At 40.6% G+C, this 19,887-nt stretch overlaps 1 protein-coding gene across 1 annotated transcript in view; it reads right to left on the bottom strand.

Moving 5' to 3' along the window:
- LOC119727035 (RNA-binding protein Musashi homolog Rbp6-like) overlaps positions 1-10,776 on the bottom strand; it is a 55,966-nt gene extending 45,190 nt beyond the window's left edge. The window contains exon 1 of the mRNA XM_038198925.1: positions 10,710-10,776. Coding sequence (XP_038054853.1) covers positions 10,710-10,740 — 31 coding nt within the window. The 5' untranslated portion in view covers positions 10,741-10,776. The remainder of the gene's footprint in view (positions 1-10,709) is intronic.
- Between the last annotated feature and the right edge of the window lie 9,111 nt (positions 10,777-19,887).

The raw sequence follows: 19,887 nt of genomic DNA, 5'->3' as shown, positions 1-19,887 counted from the left end.
GTATTGAATTAAATATGGTGGGTTTGTTCTTCCAAACTTATGTATTTACATGTATGCCCCTATAATAAGCTCCATCCAATTAAATGACCCAATTATATTTCAAGTTTATTACTTTGCCTCGACGAAATTTCAACGTTATTGATTTGAATATTTAATCCTAACCCACCTCAATCCTCCAAAATCCTCTTGGCAGTTTTGGAGGATTCAGGATGAATAGTGTTTAAGAAACATGAGGATTTTGGAGGATTGAGGATGAATGGTGTTTGAAGAGGAGGAGGATTTTGGAGGATTGAGGATGAATGCATTTTGAGAGGCAGGACTGCCTGACGATTTTAAAGGATTGAGGTGCTGGGTATCCTCCAAAGTGTGCCAAGTTTGATTAAGATTGATGGTTGCTTTTTGGGAAAAGTGACCACGAAAATGAAACATGTACAAAGTCTATGGGATTGGGATAGAACACCAAAAAGAAAAGAAAAAAAATCTGAACAAAAACAATACCTTTTCACTGATAGCAAAAACAAAAAATAACAAAAAGGCAGGCAGGCATGCAACATCTTCATCCCCTGATCAGATGACAAAAGGGAAATTTACTTCTAGTCAACAAGGTGTGTTTTTTTTTTTTTTTTTTTTCGATTTCAGTTGCTTCCTCTATTTTTTCTCTTTCTCCCAATGGCTTCAAAGCTGCCTCATCGGTGAAGCCAACCGGCAAATTTTTGCAAACGTGGGTGAGATTTGCGAGAAGCAAAAAGCGGGGAGGAGTGGAGAACGATTGCAGAACAGCGCGAGGTCACGGGGCAGAAGGTTGAGTGCATTACGCCACTGCTCGGGCCGGTCGTCAACCCCGGTCTCGCGCGATCCAGAAAGTCAACGTGGTGGAAGGGAATCCAGCGCTCAAATGCCGCTGAAGATGAGTCAGGACAGAGCGTGGGACGGCTGAAATCCGATCATAACAAGACCCAACGTAAAAAAGAAATGATCAGCACTAACACCGTGATACAAATGTAACTCCATGTGGTTTGACAGAGAAAATAATTGGGCAAAGATGTGTGCGACAACGTGTATGATTTGGGAAATGTTCAACTTTGATTTCGTGATTCGTTTTGTGAATACCAGAAATTCACAATTATATATAGGCGCTGGATTTTTACTACAGTAAAACATCTGTTTTATTGATTAAACATTTAAGGTTTGTTTTGGGTTTTAAGCAGTACAGTTTGAAGACGTTTGTGAGATCAAAGAAACAAAATTTTAGTGATTAACAGGATAACTGTCATGCGTATATTTCCATGACAACTTTTGAGGGAAAATGTATCCACATATGTGTTCAAATGATTGGAATATAATGATGAGGCACAATAGTTTATCCTTAACCGCCCCTTTTTTTTTTTTTCATTTCTTATTATATCAAGAACTATGACCATCCTTAATCTAGCAATATCCAACAATACAGCAACATCACGACAAATGCTTAGAGATGGTGACTAGGCTCTGCAAATTTACAATCCCCATCCAGTCGAACTCCAACACCAGGGTTTGTTGGAATCTGTTGGAGTGAGTACTGCACTAGTAAACTGATTATGCTTTACACTGGGTTAGGCATACCACCAATAATCAGAGTCCAACAGTTTGGGTTTAGAGTTTACCATAATTAGAATTTGTAGGAGTGAAGAAGGTTCCTAGCAAATCACTGAAGGAGGTTAGGGTTAATACTCACAATTCCTATATCCATCTCAAGAGCATGTGTGGCCAAAGTGGGTGGCCATAAGTCTGGTCCCCCAGACTACTCTGAAGGTTGCAGACCAGTAAATAAACTGCCATAGACCCCAATGATAAATGCCCCCACTTCAAAAATTCTGGAAAAATACTCACAACTCTCCAAGGTGTTCGAGACACACATCAAATTAAAGCTAATTTCATCATCTTTCATTTTCTTTTCAATTTTCGGGGGGGGGGGGGGGGGTTAACTGATGACTTTTAGGAGAAATTTCCATTTTAAATGGTCCTGAAGCCCACTGTCATTTGAAAAAACGATGCCTACACTCCATTGCAAAATAGAGCGCTTTTAGGGCTCCAATTTCATCCAAATTGCACAGAACTACAAGTTCACAGTCCTCTGCACGGCTTCCACCCATATTTTTTTTAAACCCTCAAGTTCATGGCCCTCAATATGCTCAAATAAGGAAGAATTTGAGGGCATGCAAATCATGATTTGGCCAGCGTAGGCGATTTTGGACCACTTACTGGCCTGCAACCTGAAACAACAATTTTCTGCTCCCAAAGCTAAGCATAAACAAGCATTGTAAAGTGCCTCGCTCAGAAACAAAACAACCCCTTTCTAATGACTGGATTAGAATTGGCATTCGTGAAGGCTGTGCCCTAAGAACATGGATCAAATATGCTCTTAAAAGAGCCCAATCCCCACTTTGATTTAATATTCTTTCCACTGCTCCAATGACAAACAAATTTCAAATGAAAAAAAAAATGAGAGTCAAAAAAAAAAAAAAAATCTGCAATATTTCTTCATCAATGACACCAGGTGAGTGTTAAACCCCAACACCTGCAGGGAATGTGATCTAGCAGAAACATGGAATCCCCACAGACCAAAGATCACTTACAGCCCGCAGGTCTAGAGCAAAACTACTTCTACAACCAATCCTTTACAAGGAGATTCAATCCCAGTATCAAAGATGGTGTCCTTCGCTTGTCCTGTGTTCCTCCTCAGCCCCCCTTCCCCTTCTTTTCTTTCCAAGGGCAAAAAACCCAAGAGCGCTTGCAACGATTGAAAGAAAACAAGACAGAGAAATGGGGGAAAAAATGACGGGAGTTGGCAGATAACAACAGCGAAATGCCATTATTAAAAAGCATGCCCATGGTCATAAATTCCTGCACACGCTCATTCTCTGTAAATCAGTCAAGGCTCATCATAGTTCATCCCGGGGAAATTTCACAAAAGAGAGTAGATTTTTTTTTCTTCTTCTATTTTCTCTGTGTCTCTTTCTCTTTTTCTCTAGCTCCTTGCTTTCATTCTTTTGTTGCAAATCCCTGTTGACTTCAAGGCCTCTGGTGAATGGTCTTAGTGCTTCTTATTAGATTTGCAGATTCGTGCGATAAAGGGAGATACGGGGCAAATTCACAGCATCAATGTAATGTCACGGAGGAATGAAGTAAAAAGAAGTTAGACAAAAAAAAAGGTCGGCCATGTTGGTTGCTCTGGGCATCGGCAACCTCAGATGACCTTATGATACTTTAGAATCTTTGAAGAGGGATTGTAGTATCTCGATGGACAAATATTTGCAGTTTGACTTTACGCACAGTCCAGTGAAATTTTAATTATTTCACAATGTGATGACAATCTGCATCATCTTGAATATGTGATGGGATCAAGCTAAATGAGTCGTTTGTCGACCCTAGTCAATTTTTATTTTAAACAGATTTGAAAAGAGCACAATCTCAGCATTACTGCTGTGAAAACCGCATGCTGAAACCATCTTTAGTTCAATAATTATGGAAGTCAGAACACCAAGAGATGTGATGAAGTGGCCCTATGGGCCTTATTCACGAGTTGGCCATTTTTGTTGAGTTCCCTGAATGTATTTCATTAATTGAAAATTAATTTCAACTGTTGAATGGGATGGCGCCAGACTATTTATGCAGGCACAATGCAGCCTTATTTACTGTCATTTTTTTTTAATCTGGCTTTAAACATTAGGGAATGTTTAATTACAAATTTCAAATTATTCATTGAAGCAGACTGGAATTAATTAGAAATTAACTTGGTTTCATTTCTCTTCGCAAGTTAAAAAAATTCAGATTTCACCTCACTTTCAATTCAAGATAGCTGACTCGACTCGTGAATAAGACCCGTTTTGGCCTGAATCTCTACATGAAAATTCCTGACAAACGACTCATTTAGCTTGATCGCATCACATGTAAAATCTCAATAAATATTCTCATGCTTTTACTTACTGGCGAAACATGCTACAAATATCTTTTTGGGAAGCGTAAATCTGTGCGAAAGCCGAGCAATGAACCGCTGCTTTATCCTTGCACATTTTTAGAATTTCAAGTGATTCTTTTTCAATGAATCGAGCAGGCGAGTTTCCTCACACACACAAAAATTAACAGAAAGAAATGTCCGGAAAGCCTGCTTTTCAGTTTTTAACAAAAACGATTTTCCTATCGGCTTCCGAGAAAAGTTAAAAGATCAGAAATCGAGACGCAGGAAATTCTGTCAGAAAATAAAATACATATTTGATTAGGGGCTGCGAGAAGGACGGCCGTAAACCCGGGAATGAAATTTACGGGCGAGAGACGGCGACTGGCACTGCTCTCATCCGTGGCCCGAGCAGGTCGGCAAAGCCTGCCCTAGTTAATTCAGCAAAGTGGGTCAGAGATATCGCCGGGGAAGTGTGTTAAATTGATTTCACAACCGAAGCCTTTTGTAAATTTGGCCGGCCATCGATTGGGCTTAGGTGGGTTGTTTTTACCCGCCTTCTCGGCTTATAAACTGGGGCGTTAATGAAAAATAAATTGAAATGTAGAAACGACGCACGGCAGAAGAGTCATGACTACCAAAAGTGTGTTAATTTAGCAGTGTTGTGCATACACGCTCCTTTACTCTGCAACACTCTGAAAAGCTTCAATTCAATTAGTTTTAAATTATTTTGTGGTTCAGCAATTACAGGTACAAGTTCTTTGTAGCTGTGTGTTGTGTTAACATCATTTTGAAATCAAAATGCTTTAATTTATTAAAAGAAAAAGTTCACAAGCCGTGAAATTTATATAATTTATTTGTATAAATTGTGCAATTAATTCCTTTTTCCGGAAATAATTAGGAAAGAAGTACAGACTCAGCTGTCACAATGGGATGGCATTCCGGGTGCGTTTTGGCGGTCATGACCAAAAACTGGTTCTGTTGTTTCTCTTTGGTTAATTGTTTTGGGGATTTGCGATTTTGAGTATTGCATTGTCATGAGAAATGCTCGCCCATTTAAAATTCCCAAAGAAACTCACTGACAAGAAACAACCGAACCAATTTTTGGTTATGACTGTTTATGACCGCCAAAACGCACCCCTGACTTTTGAGGATATATGTATTTGTGTACATGTACATGTACATGTTTCCCCAATGAGCACACAGCTACACATGTACATGTTCGGGATCAACCTATGACCATCGTGGGGTTGAAGATTTCATGTCCTCTGTTCAAAATTCTTTTTGTCAGTTTTGAACAAACTTGACAGAAACTAATGTGTGATATGTTAAGACGGTCTTGATTTGAGTCACTGCATAGCAAGTCTCATCAAGTACATGTAATTTGGGAAACATCATTCAAGGAACTGTTACACAGCCACTGTTTACCCACAAAAGAATGGACTGCATTCTTCAACCTGAACAAAACAATGAATAAAACTTACACAGAAAAAGTAAATGCCATTCGGTAAATGTTTGTGAACTCGCAAGCATGGTGGTCGAGTGGTAAGACGTCTGCATTAGAAAGCAGCAGGTCATGGGTTCGAATCCCACCCAAGTGATTTTTTCCAACTTTCACTCGGAGGTAACACACTGAGTAAGCAGTGTTTATATGCCGGTGAAGGGCAAAACCTAATATTGATGCTCAAACCTCACATGTACATACAATACTACATGTACAGATTTTGCAAACAACCTTTTTTTTCTTCCTTTTTATAAAGCAAGACCCCAAAAGGGCTATTTCCTGGTCTGTTTGTATCTCGCCTGCGGGTTATTTTATATGTTTAGCCATTCTTTCTTCTCAACAAATTACCACTTAACATTGCTTTCTTTCTCTTTCACAGCACCATGAAATGCAAACACACAGGCATACAACAAACCTGTTGTGCCCTTTTCTTGAAACTATTTATCAGGTTTCTTTCTTTCTCTCACCCCCCCCCCTCCCCCACCTCACTTTTTTCTTCTGAATTGCAAATTCCCTGACCAGGAGCCTGACTGTCTGGCCCCTGCCGCCACACGGAGCGAAGGCTTGTATTATTGTTAGCGCAGCCCCTGTCTGATCTTAGCGCGCTATGCGCCACGGCTTTACTTAGAAACCTTAAAATAGCCAACACATGGCGACACAATATCCCCTCCTGATCAGATCTACTCAAGTAAAACGTCGATTCTTACCCATCTATTTGCCCCTCTTTTGAGCATTTTTTCTCCTTACTGCTTCCTTTTTTTCCCCTTTCTTTCTGTTATTCTCTTCCCCTCAGAAGCTTAACGGCACGGCATGTCCAGACAGGCACTGCAAACTCAACTCTTTAGAGAGAGAGAGAGATCCATGCAAAAGGGCAAGAAGATGCGGAAAGAAGAGAGAAAAGGAAGAAAAAGGAGAGAGGAGACCGAAGAGTGGGCAAAAAAGAAAGGAGAAGAAAACGTGCAATTTTGCCCACTTAGTAGTGATCTGAAAACATTTTCTGTGGCTCTGAACTGATCCAGCTGCTTGTCGGGGGCAATCTCGCGTACAGGTGAATTCGGACGCTGGGGCCAGGATGTCTAGGAGCTCTCGGCCCTTGAGAGTCAGATGGGGATATCAGAATTGCAAGAGAGGCGCTTCAGCGGCATCCGCGTTAAAATTTACATGTATCCATTATCAGTTCCGGGCAGAAAGGGGATCAACGCCTACACGGACTGCGGCACCTATTAGGCGTGTGAGCGTTCTGCCATGTCTGCCAATTTTTTTTGTACCCCCAAACCGTCTCTTTCCATTTTTTTTTTCCTTTAGACGTCGCCGCAGAGTTGGCAGTGATGTCTCACTAGGATCCCTGTGTTGTTTCTAAACTGCTGCTCCTGCATGCATTTCGGAGTAACACTATATTGCCCGGCGAGTCCGCCGGACCGGATAGTGGCTTGGCGCTGAAATGTATACGCTTGAATTGCCATCTCAACGGTACAAGCTTCTTATCCCAGACAACCTCCTTTTTTCTATAAATCCGAGGTGAGAAACAAGAAAATAAGAAAGAAAGGGAAGGAAAAAACCATGCCTAAGGGTCGTGACCCGGCCGGAGTACCGATCCGACTTGGCATTCAGCAAGCACGGACGCCGCCAACTCGCCTCCTCTTCTCTCCACTCTTTCTCTAACATCTCCCTCTCATGACAGTTTCGTGTCATTTAACAAAATGGAATTCTACCGGGCGATCCCCAAGTGAAAGGATCCCCACAATTAAATTTATACTGGATTGGCTATGGCCAGCAGGTGTGAGTGAATGCAAAGACCCCTCAAGTACTGCGTTTAATCACACAGGCGCCAAACCTACTGACTCTAAAACTCTTCCGTGGGCAGCCGGAGAGTCGGGCACCCGGCCGAGCCGGGGTCGAGTTGAGCGCGGAATCCTAATCTGCCATGAAAGTCAATTTCTCCTGTTTTCTCTGCGTGCCTTGTCTCGTCCCAGGCCGCGTCCCAAGACACGATGGGGACTTCTATTTTTGATGTGCCGGGACCTGTGTCTCCTATCCTAGCCATCCTCGCATCTTTTTTTTTTTTTCTTCCTTTTTTTTTTATCCCCTGCCTTCTCAATTTTACAAAAAGAAAAGTCAAAAACGTTTGTCAGCGGCCGGCGCCGGGCACCGAGGCTGGAATAATAATGCAAATTCACGGCGGACACGGCATGAGAGCTATGACACGCTCGGATTTCCGATTCTCGATTGCAAACCAATACAAAGCTCAAAAAAAATGATCGGGTCGGACCTATGCCGCTTATGCCCGTGTGTGTGTTTGTGTTGGGTGGTTTGTTTTCCCCCTTCTTTATCTCGTGTGTCGGGCAATTTTTTGGCCGTTGGCCCGAGAGGCCCCTGCACTATGCACGCTGGGTTTATTTCCCACAGGTAACCAAAGAGACAGGAAATTACGAGGGCAAACCGCCCTGCAGCACCATGCACAAAAAAACTGGACTATTGCGACTGCAGCGGGAAAGGTCAATACCATTCAAATACTCTGGTGAGCCCTGAAGCCGTCTTGCTCGCATTTTCTCTTAACTCCTCTCTCTCGCTTCCCTCATATAGTCCCATCGCACATGACTGGATCCCCACGCTGATTGCCGATCACTGCCCCACAAAACAAATCACAATGATGGCGGCATTGCAAGGAGCGGCACGCTTGAAAGGAAAAGGGGGGGCAAGTCACGCGGGCAAACGACCGGACTCAGCTCTATGAATCGCCAGCAAATAATCAACTGCGCGCCGTTCAAACATTTGCTCCATTTTCTTTCAGTTATGGCTCGCTGGCTTGCCAAGTGGCATGGCTCTCAAAAAAAATAGGAACAATAGGACTCGTTTCTCCTTCATTTTTATGGTTCGGCGGTCAGATATAAAGGAGCCTCATTTCCTGCTGGGACTTGTAATTTGCTTGGATTAATCTGGCAATGGCGGATATCACTTTCTGGTGGCCATCCGCTCAGTTAGGTTTTGCTCTGCTCAATAGCGACCTCTGAAGTTTTATGACAAATCCCAGGCAACAAGCCTACCATAAAATTCAATCGTAAACTGCTGCATCAAACCTACATGTGGAAAGATCTGAAGGAAAGACAAAATCTTCCAAAGAAACTTCAGCTCTGCACACAAATGTTAAACTTGCTCCAACTGCAAAAAACTGGACCGGTTTTAAGACCTGAATTCTTACTGGTCAATCACCAGTCTTGAAAAAATCTCCAAGAATTACATCTCAGATCGGAAGCTACACTGAACTTAATTAAAAGTTTTGATTTATTGTACAGGTCAAGCAAACAACAGTAACGCCTTTTATGAACCACCGTCCTAAACTTACAATGTATTATGTTTGATGTGCTGTTTTTTCTAAAATGACTGAGAACGATTAACCTAGAAGTCATGCAACGGTACATGTAGAACTCACCGTCTCCCTTTCACCAAAAAATCCAATCTGAGATAATTACAACGATCAGATAACCCGAGAATTTCATGCCTGCACAATTCCGCGACAAAACCTGGGGAATTATATTTCTACCCGCCGAAGTATAAAAAAAGAAAACTACATGTGCCAACAACTCCAGAAAAAAAAGTGTGAATGGGTAAATGTATCCTGATCACAAGACCGGCAAGCAATTTATACTTGTTTGACACCCGAGCTGACTGTTTAAGAATTCCTTCGCGACAAAGGCCCCTTTTGGACCCTACCAACTGCGAAAATGTTTAAGAATGTCGCTGAAAGCGGGCTGGCAAGTCACTCGATCTGCTCACATTGTTATTCATTTCCTAGGCTGAAATGGTCAACAAAACTGAAAACTACAAGTTCTTTTTTTCTTCCTTCGGAGGCAACGGAGCAACAGTTTCGATCGCAGCGGTCAAAGAGGAACTCCGAGTCTCGGCCGGGGCTTGCCTTAAATGAGAATCAAGCTAGCGAGGGATTGGGTTACATTTTTGCCAACACTGTTAGTACGTTCAATTAATTTCTGGTTGCGTTGGCTCACCGTTTGCCGGCCATTAGTGCTGGACTGATACTCCCTGCATGCCCAGCGGCAGGGTCATTTACGCACGTCCATACCCTTGCCGATACTGGCCAAACCATCCACCGTTCTTTCTTGTTTGTCCCTCTCTTTCCCCCTTTCCCTCCTTTTTTTTCTCACACTGGATGCTCAGATTGCTACCTGAAATTCAACCCTATTTAAAGTTTTTCAGGCTTTAAAACATTGCAGCAAATTAGATACGAGAAAAAAAAAAAGATCAATGATTTAATGACTTAATGGGACTTTTGTCCATCTTTTAAAATATATACCCTAGAGTGGTTTTTATGTATAAATTACCATTAATTAACAATCTCACGAGTGTCTTCATTGAGTGGAAAACCAATTACACTGGCAAAACTGTACAGTTAGTAAGCTGTGAAATCAGGGGTCTTAAGTTACATTCAGAACAAAACTATTCTAGATATTGACCCGTGGTTGATTTGGCCTTAGGCGCAATTACACAACGAAAGCCTCATTTCCAAAACCTCCTGAGCGGAATATATACAAAATATTAAGTTGGTTAATAATTTTCATCTCCATCCAACTTTACTAAGGAAACGTCTTTAAAACAAAGTTAAGGTGAGACCTATGTGACAAGCTTAAGTTGTTTTTTTCCATTCTGCGTGAAATCCGGACCATTTTTGGCAATTCACATTTTAAGGTGAAATGAAGTTTCTGTGAAGATTTTCAAAAGAAAACGCTTCTTGTACATGACCAACCAGAACCATAATGTTGGTAGCATTTGTTTGTTCCCATTTGGTGTGTGTAAATATACATGTACATGCAGCTATGTATTACTGTTCAGGTTTTAAATGTAGCCATTCAGTGCACATGAAATGCATTCATTGTCCTACTTGCATGACATAAACAGCGCCCTCATGTGTCAAGAAATAACATGACCACTTAGCTTTATAAAAAAAAAGAACTCCCATATTTTGACGGCATTTGCTTTATTTGAAGGAATGTTGAGGTTTTTGATAAAGTGTATGTTTACATGTACCTGTAGTTTTTTTCACTTTCCATTTAAATCAGCATAAATATTTTACTATTAAAAAAAGGATATAAACTACATGTATTTTGATAGCATGTAGTACAATGTAGTCCAGTATTTGAAGGCTTACTGGGGCTTTCAATACTGTTTCAGTTTGTATTTTGTTTAGCGTTTAATTTAGTAATGTCTTGTTTTGACAAATAAACTACTTGAAAAGGAAGAAACAAAATGTGAACATACCTCGATGCCTGTTGGTTTGCCTGTCCATCATTAGGGTCACATCCTCTACCTGTAAACAACAACATAGAAAACAAACTTGTAAACAACTAGTAAACAATTGCATATGGGCATGGAACTTAGAAAAAAGGAAAACGTGTTCAACTGACTGACAAAATCTAGCCAGCTGTTGCCTAGCAACTGTCACGCTCACACTCAAGCTTTTTCCAAACTGCGACAGAAAGAAACGCAACTGTTCTGAATTTACGAATTTTCATAAAATGCGCAAAAGAACAATTATTATGTAAGTTCAGATATATGATTTAACTACCGGTATATATGTAAATTAGTTTAGTCACATGACTGGAAACATGTTTTTCCATTGGTTAATTGCCTTGGGGGATTTTAAGACATTATCTTTTGGTCAAAGATTTTTGCAGTTCCAGAAACATGAAGGCTTCTCGTATTGACAATTACACTCAAAGTTTTCAATTACCGCTGAATAATTCAAAACTCTCATCAAATAATTTCTCCTTCTGTATAATTCTTACATCAAACAAAGCAAAGGAATATTGATTCTATGGTTTGCCACTTCTGGGCACGAATACAAATTTCTTATTTAAAAACCAAAAAATTACGAGTGGCAACGCTCAAGAAAGGCCAAATTTATTCATTTCTGCATGTCATGTCGAGAGGGCAAAGTCCACCGTGACAAACAGCCTCTCAAGAAGGACCACCAAAAAACAAAAAAAATGATATTTTGAAGCCTCCCGCATCGCGTTCGCGCTCATGACGAGTCATCCAATGTCACGTTGGCGGAAAAGAAATACATAATCCCGGGATCGGATTTCAATAGGTCATCAGATTTGCTTGGCAGGCACGTTTCAAATTACGCTTAATGATTGCCAACATAGCTGCATATGTCACCAATGGCTCAAATTGTAATTTCAAGTGCATTTTTTTTCTCTCCTTTTTTTCCCAAGCACTGGGCCTGATGAGAGTCCTTGTACAAAAATAATTGACAAAAAAAATTGCAGACGGAAGGTTATACCTTATTTTCTCTAATTGTTTTTGACAGTGGAGGTGCTCTCTCGTTTAACTGCTCCTCCTCTTCTTTTCAACAAATGACGCACCGGTAGTTTACTCCAACATAATTGTTTATCATGTAAACCCCCCCCCCCCCCCCACCAACACTGTATCATCGTTAGAATCTTATCATTGGTCATGCTCGATCAGTCCATGTTAAAAAATTATCGTCGATAGTTCCAAACACTCCAACAAGACAGAAAAGAGAGAAAAGGAAAATAAAGGAGAAGAATAAGAAAGAAAAAAAGGACACAAACAGAAACCTCTGAATTTTCCTCGGGGGAATACTTTGCATCTTTGCGGTTATTTGCTGCTCCATTAGTGAAGTGGGATTGGGCAATTCATCACGTGTGCGGGCCGGGCGCGTGCACAGACACAACCGTGTCATTCGGGGTGCATCTGCAAGATGGATCACAACTTTGACAAAAATTGGATCGGGGACAATGTGATGGGGACGGTGTCTGCGGCTTTGTTCGTTAATGCAAGCCTCGACTTGTTTTGGGTTATTATTTGTCCACTCCAATGAATCATTTTCAAGAGGGTGAAGTTTCAGGATAATTGGCAATATTATAAAACCATCGGCACAACTACTGGGAACTCAGTTTTGGATACATAGATTTATGTATTGTGATATGCTGTGTAGCTCATTGAGTAAAAAATGCAACACTGTGTGGGATACAGGGTTTGACGTTATTAAGGGGCAGGTACTGATGAACATTTGAAACGCTTCTGCAAATTTCAGTTTCTTGTTCTTCTGTTTAGCATCCGGAAAGAATTCCATACATGGACATGTATCACTAATTTTTCCCTGCAGTGACCTGTCAGCCATCTGAAAGCGATAACATGTCCTAGAAAGTCAAATTTAGCAGGGACAATATTGAAGCATTTACTGAGAAACACTTTGACTTTTTCAGACCAGTCTCATAGGGTTTGTGCACAGGATGTCAAGTGGTGTCCAGGTATGGACTTTTTCCCCATAATCCTCAATTCTCCTAATACAGTGGGCATCCTCCCTATGTATGTACATGAATTAGCCTTCTTCGGATACGACAACCACAATAGAGGGCGCTATTAGGTTTGGATGCACTCTTTTGTAAATTATACACTGTAATCCTTCCTAAGGGGCAAGTTGAATCAAAGCTCAAAATTCTGCATCATTTTTTATCCAATTATGCTTATAATTTTTGTTTTCACAGACATGTAAGTGTATTGATAAACATGCATAGTTGAGACATTAGTCTGCCAATAGACCATTATCACGTTGCGGCCATCTTTATTTTTTCCCCATTTAAATCAACATAACCAAAGCGAGGCTGGAAGGACAAATAGTCTGGTTCCTATTTGCACAAAAACACTATCATTCAGAACTGTTATACGAGACAGGGTACGTGTACATGACTGAAATGGTGGCAGCAAGATGAATAGTCTGGTTCCTTTTTGCACAAAAACACTATCATTCAGAACTGTTATAGGAGACAGGGTACATGACTGAAATAGTCTGGTTCCTTTTTGCACAAAAACACTATCATTCAGAACTGTTATTGGAGACAGGGTACATGACTGAAATGGTGGCAGCAAGATCAGGTCTATACCACACTCTGTTTTTTTTTTTAAGATAGGGCGTGGCAGGGTAAGACTAAGAGGGCGAGCATCTCATCAATACCCCCTGGATGAAATGTCCACATCATCTGTAACACACCAGCATCCTCCTTCACTCCTCCTACCGTTCACACCATCCCATATTACCATCATTGATCACCCGGACCCCATCTCCCTGCCATGCCCACCCCGCTATACTCTCCCCGCTTTCCCTGTTTACACGCCGTCCCCTCCGTAATATGAAAACAAGCACATCAATATCCGAGCAGCTGACATACTAAGACCGGAGTGACGTTCAAACAAGAGAAGGGGGGAAAATTTCATCAAGGAAATATCATACATCAATTTTAAAAAAGAGTGAAGGGGACGGCAGAGAGAGAGACCTACAGCACGAAGCAGGCTTGATGGATCTCGGGTATTTCAGTAATCGACCAGCCAGTATTTGACTTCTTAAATTATTAATAAATCCAGGGACTCGGCAAACACGGCAAATCAGAACACGCTTCACTTCTGGCAGCCGAGCGCGTGGTTTCGTTAATAAACACACACCCCTTCAATACAGAAGAAAAACAGGTTGCCTAGATACTGCCATTCTACCCACAATTCTCATGCCCTGATAATACCAGTAGTAGCAGATCAATAACACTGACAACACAAAGACAGAAGGGGAAAAAAAGACGGTACGCTTGGGTCTGTTAAAAGTAATTTACCGGCGGGAAGAAATTTCATCGACCCCTTTTGCCCCCTTCCCTTTTAAATCCTATTTTCTGTGTATGTGTGTGTTGAGACCCCGCATTTGACACAAATCGCTGGCGCGCTTAAAGTGGCCGACGAGGCCCGGGTACCGGCTGAATAATTCAATTTGGACCAATCAGGGACGCCATTTGAAAAACGTTGTCCGCTGCCGGTGGGGTAAGGCCGCAATTAGGCTTTTAAGCATGCTAATTCCTGGCCTACATGGGTGCACTTAAGAGGATAAATGCGCGCTTGGTTGCAGACTTGTGCTGCATTACTTGAGCCGACTCTTTTGAAATCCGCCGTGCTGTATACATGCATGTCTACTTCTTTTTCCCCCATTAAATCTTGACAGCTCTGCAATACTTAGGTTCAGATTTTGAAAATTGGGCCAGTGTAATTGTTTCAGGCCGGTGTTCTAGTTTTAAATTTGCAAAATGCAAATAATGTATCCAACTCCTTGTTTTTAACTTCAAAAGTAACATGCATGTTATGCTTAAGTTCCAGTTGCAAAATCTGAGACATTGTTTTCTAAAATGTATGTCTACATGCAAGTTCTAGTTGTTAAAGATATTAAATCTAAAGTAGATGGTTTAGGCCTGTAACTTGAAACTTGTAACATACCGGTACATGTACATGTTCTATGTTCTATGCACATTTACAAGTTCTATGCACATTTACAAATATACTACAATTGCTGTGATGTAGAGAAGTACACAAAGATTTCTACACAAACACTTTGCAATTCAACTTCAATCTTCTTTACACATTATTTTGTTTAAAGAAAGGAAACAAACATATATTTGTATCTGGCCACGTTAACACACTAATGAGCCGAGTATGTGAAATTAAAGCCTAGAAAAAAAGGGAGTCATTCTATAATCAAGAGAGTGTCACAACAGCCACTTGCAATATCACAAGCACAGCACTGTCCAATTAGGCAAGAAAATCAGGAGGAAAATAAGGAGCAATCTCTGCTCCGAAAGAAGGGGAAATGACAGTCACAATGTGATAAATGCTGGGCCAATTAGGGATGGTGAAGTCAGGAGCCATCCCTGTTTTTTACAGGCCCTGGACTGCCACTCCACAGACAGACAATTAAGAGAGCTTGTCCTTAATTTAAGGACATGGCTTGTCAGCCTATTCACACAGTGAAGCATTCTTGGCATTCTGGTCTCAAGACGCACAATGCTGTTTCTTATTCATGTGCAGCCTCTGTCCAATTTATTTTTAGTAGCTCTTGGTAAGCAGTGATCAATCACTTTAACTGGTGTGACTCCGGGTCTTCTTTGTAAAGGGCCATGCCATGTGCCCCCAGTTATAAACTGTTTGCAAGATTAAAGGTGCATCATCATCATCATTATTGGGCGGCCGCAGCCGGGATGGATGCAACCAAACTCTTCCAGACTCTCGTCCGCCATGGCCGTGGTGATGTCATCAACGTGCTGGCTCACATCATTGCATACAGTGTCAACGTAGTTGAGGGGTCTCCTACCTCTGTTGGGGCAAGGTAATCTCCAGCAGATGAGGTCAGAGACTACTTGTTCTTTGGCTCTATAGCAAGGCGGGCTCTGGGTCGTTACACTGTACCGTAGTTGAGAGAGGTGGGATGCTGCCGTATATTTCCGCCTTTGTCCTATGTTCCTTCAAAGAAATATTTTGCGCTCTCATGAGGATGCATGGAAACGATAATTATACCAAAGCACATCATGGAGAGGAGGTTGCAAAGTGGTGCTTTCCTCGTCGTCCAACATGTGACCCGGGTTCCAATCCCGTCTTGGCCAAAACGTGGATTGGGTTTTCAGTCCCTGCCTGATTCCGTGGTTTTCCCTAGAAATATCATTCTGGGGTTCTCCTCCCACCTTTAAAACTGTCATTTCTTTTCACCGTCTTCTCACTGGTTTCTTCAGGCTTGCGAGCTACACTGAATAGGGCACTTTTGAGGAATCCTTGGTTTCATTACCAGAAATAATTAATAACAATAATACACTTCTACCACCGTATGACGTGGTTGTAATTATTTGTGGGTCCATCTCAACTCAATGAAAACATGCACAGATAAGTTAGCCAAACTACATGTATAGACGATGTCACTGGTGACACTATATTGACAGGCAACAGGCAAAACAAACACCTAGGCATCTTCTCATGAAATTTTGACCACAGTTAACAGTACATGTAACTGTCATCCCTTTGAAACCATCTTCATTTCAGTTTTCACGGGAGATACACACATACCGGTAGATGCAGTACAGAAGAGAACAGTTTGCTGAAAGTAGACATCAAATTTCTAAACAGATGTGACATGGTCTGTGTCAATGGACGGGACACACAGCGGAGTGTGTTATATTACAGGGACAAAGGAAAACACAAAGCATTGTCCTCGGGAATATAGTAAAACAAGAGTATATGTACTGGTTCGTGCGATAAGTACGCACGGCTTCCTGAATGTGCCAAAGCTATATATACGCGAATACATTTGAATTTATCTTGCGATGGTCTCCCAGACCAATCCCTGCACCCAATAACTTTGGATCATTCAAAATATGCAGTGGATGGACCAGAAACCAGTCTACATGTAGGTTTCCACCAATGCTCCTTTTCTGTTGAAGGGGTACCAGGTACTTATGCACAGAGCCCATACACATCCAGATGTTTTCAGCTAACCTACAATAAAACCCTCCTTTCAATGACAACAATCTACACATTTTCCTACACTAGTGAGGCAGCAATTATCAAATTGGCAAAAGTAGTCTTTGCAGTAGAAATTTTTGTACACAATGCTAGCGCTACACAATGCAGTGATTCCTTTAAGAGTCCCTGCCCTTCCAAGCGCTCAACCAGACGCTAATTACTTGCTTTTTTTTCTGAAACTCGAATAGCATTAACACCCTCAGGGCACTGTCAGGATGGAGAAATTCACAAAATAATCCCCAATCAATTAAGTCCATGCCCGGCCATTAATGGGAAAAAATATCAGGAAATGAACCTATCAAATTTTCAAGAACTGGAGAAGGAAAAAACAGCATTAAATTTCACAATTTTCAAATCCATTGAAATCTTTATCTCAGTATTTTTCTTTGATGTAAACAGATTTTTTTTCAAAATGTTCTTCTCTAAATTGTTTTTTTATTAAATTTCAAATATTGGTGAAATTTTTTTCAACATGCACTTCTTTTCATTTTTTTTTAATTATTAAATTTCAGTTATTGATAAATTTAAAAATGTTTTTATGTACATAAATATACATTGTTAATAATTTTGATATTATTAAATTTTCAATATAAATTGCAGCATGTTAGTTAATAATTTCTGATTTTGTCAAAATCGGTCAAACTTTATTTGTCAAAATTTATTCCGCTGTAAACTGATTTTTTTTTAACAGTCTTCTATCCTTTTACAAAATTCCACACTGATACTCATGATTTATATTTATGATTAATCCGACTGGCCAACCTAAATCCTGACAATATTTTGCCATGATACTCCAACACCTACTCCAACATGAGATCTCTCAAAGTTTTCTTTACATCCAATTTCATTTCTTAATTTTTTTTTTTATCTACAGTCCAAGTGTACTTTACATTCTTTGAACTATTGCTGTCTCAAGTCGGGAAGATATATCTTTCCCTCGGGCCTTCCAAATGTAATTGTTAGAATCCATTTAATTGGAATCTTTCTTTTTTTTCCCTTGGTTCACAGCGCATTTCTTTTTCTGTCACTCGGCAACATGCAGTATGTTTGCTGATGGATGGCACGGAACGTCTGTGTGCTTACCCATGACAATTTCGCATTCGGGAGAACGCAACATGACTTCTGTAGTTGAGCCCTGGGCAATATCTCGCAAATTTTCTGGTCCCATAACATGTCACCGTTCCCCATAACATGATCCCTGTCGTCAATCATTATAACAGCAGTTGTTTTTGTCCGGGACGGAAAGACTGCTGTTCATGCGTAAACACGGGACTCTAAATGAGCGCGGTGTCAAGTTGTGTAAATCGAGAATTGAAAAACTGGTCATGCAGTGTTGTGTTTTTCTTCTTTTTCCATTATAAATAAAAATTGTGTCAAATTCTGGTAACGAAGTTGATACTGACCTATCATGAATTTCTCAATTAAGTGTGGCAATGATAATTATAATTATACCCCTACTTTACAACGTTATTTCCTAAAATAAGTCGTGAATTTGTATCCTCTTATTCGATATTTCAGCCTGACAATATTAGCCATTTCCCATTCCAGCTGCATGGCTTGGGGAGGGGGAAATATAAATAACCTTCAATTTCCTCCTTTCAATTTTTTTCTTTCTCGTTACGGTTATATTATGCATTATAACTGGCTGCCTAAGGTCTGGTGTGAATGGATAGATATTCTTCGGTGCTCACTTTCTACAAGGTTTTAACAGGATTTTACAGGGCCAGAGATTACAAGTGTTATAATCATTTCAAGTAGACAAACTACACCACAGGTAAGCAGGGAACCAACCAAACGTGGTACCAATATGTGTGCTCAGCATATTCATGTACTTATCAGCTCCTTAAGTCAGGAACTTAATTTACTAAGTGTTTAACAACTATTAATCTGCACAAATATTGGATGGCTTTTTTTCAATTAGCATATATAAATTTGTAACACAAATTTTCTCTGCTTGGGGATATTCCCTGAAAGAGTCAAACCCCAAGGCACTGGTACCTGACACCAGGTACAATGCCACAACAACCATTTAACACCTGGGAGAATGTTGGGCACCAGACCAAAGTTCAACCAGACTACACTGTGTCACCTTAACAAGACATATGACGACACCAGACACCAGACCACTTTCGGACTCCTGCTCTCCGGAGAAATCAGGATAACACAAAGCATTGTGAAAGCGTAATATCTCATGGGAGGTTTGAGGCGCTACCCTGTCATTGTAAGAGACAGGGATTTTGCCAAAGGACCATAGCACTGGGATTGCAAACAAGCTCTATGACAGATTGTATGACACACATCCTTCACAAATCACACATGGGTTACCGATAAAAATCATATACTATGCCGGATTTTATTACCTCACAATTTACAGAACTCACACTATGGTATAAACAGATGTCATAATGTGTCAGTTCTTATTCAACAGCTGGTCTCGTACATCTACACTTTTAGAGCCTCGCTCTATCATTTCCAATTGGAATTTCTTGAACCAAGCGCATTCCAAAATAGTCTCACAGTTCACAGATAACATTATGGCAAGTGGACTGGACAAACTACACATGTATTGTGATTTTTCAAGGTATATTCTGCACTATAACTTTTGAACTTTGGCAGTTCACAACACGATTCCAAGAAGTGATTATCTTTCAATGTTATTTTGACTATAGTCCAATAGGAAATACAAAAAGGAAAACCGCATTTGACTAAGGGCACTCTTCTAAAACTATGTCACCTTTCCCATGATTGATATTCAAGACACTACGTCAATGCCTGAGTAAGCTACATGTATATCACGCATAGAGCAAGAACAGATCATTAGAAAATGATCACTGAAAAATGGAACTACATCTACAAGGAAAGTGTTGGTGGTTTCCTAGACTGATATTTGATTTTTAAGGATTCAGGAAATTCAGGCAAAAATGCCTTGTTAAAAAAGTTCAGGTTTAAAAACCTTTCCTTGCCACCTACAGTACAACAACAATCTAGCTTCCCATTCCATTGCCAGTCAAATTCCCCAACATCGACTGACATCTGTGCCATCAATGCGGCCAACAAAACGATCATGATTCCGCCTTCTTGCATCATC

Source organism: Patiria miniata, unplaced genomic scaffold, assembly GCF_015706575.1.
Source record: "Patiria miniata isolate m_02_andy unplaced genomic scaffold, ASM1570657v1 HiC_scaffold_2, whole genome shotgun sequence".
Lineage (NCBI taxonomy): Eukaryota > Metazoa > Echinodermata > Asteroidea > Valvatida > Asterinidae > Patiria > Patiria miniata.
Note: the sequence above shows the minus strand (reverse complement) of the source record. Positions and strands in the feature narration are given on the sequence as shown.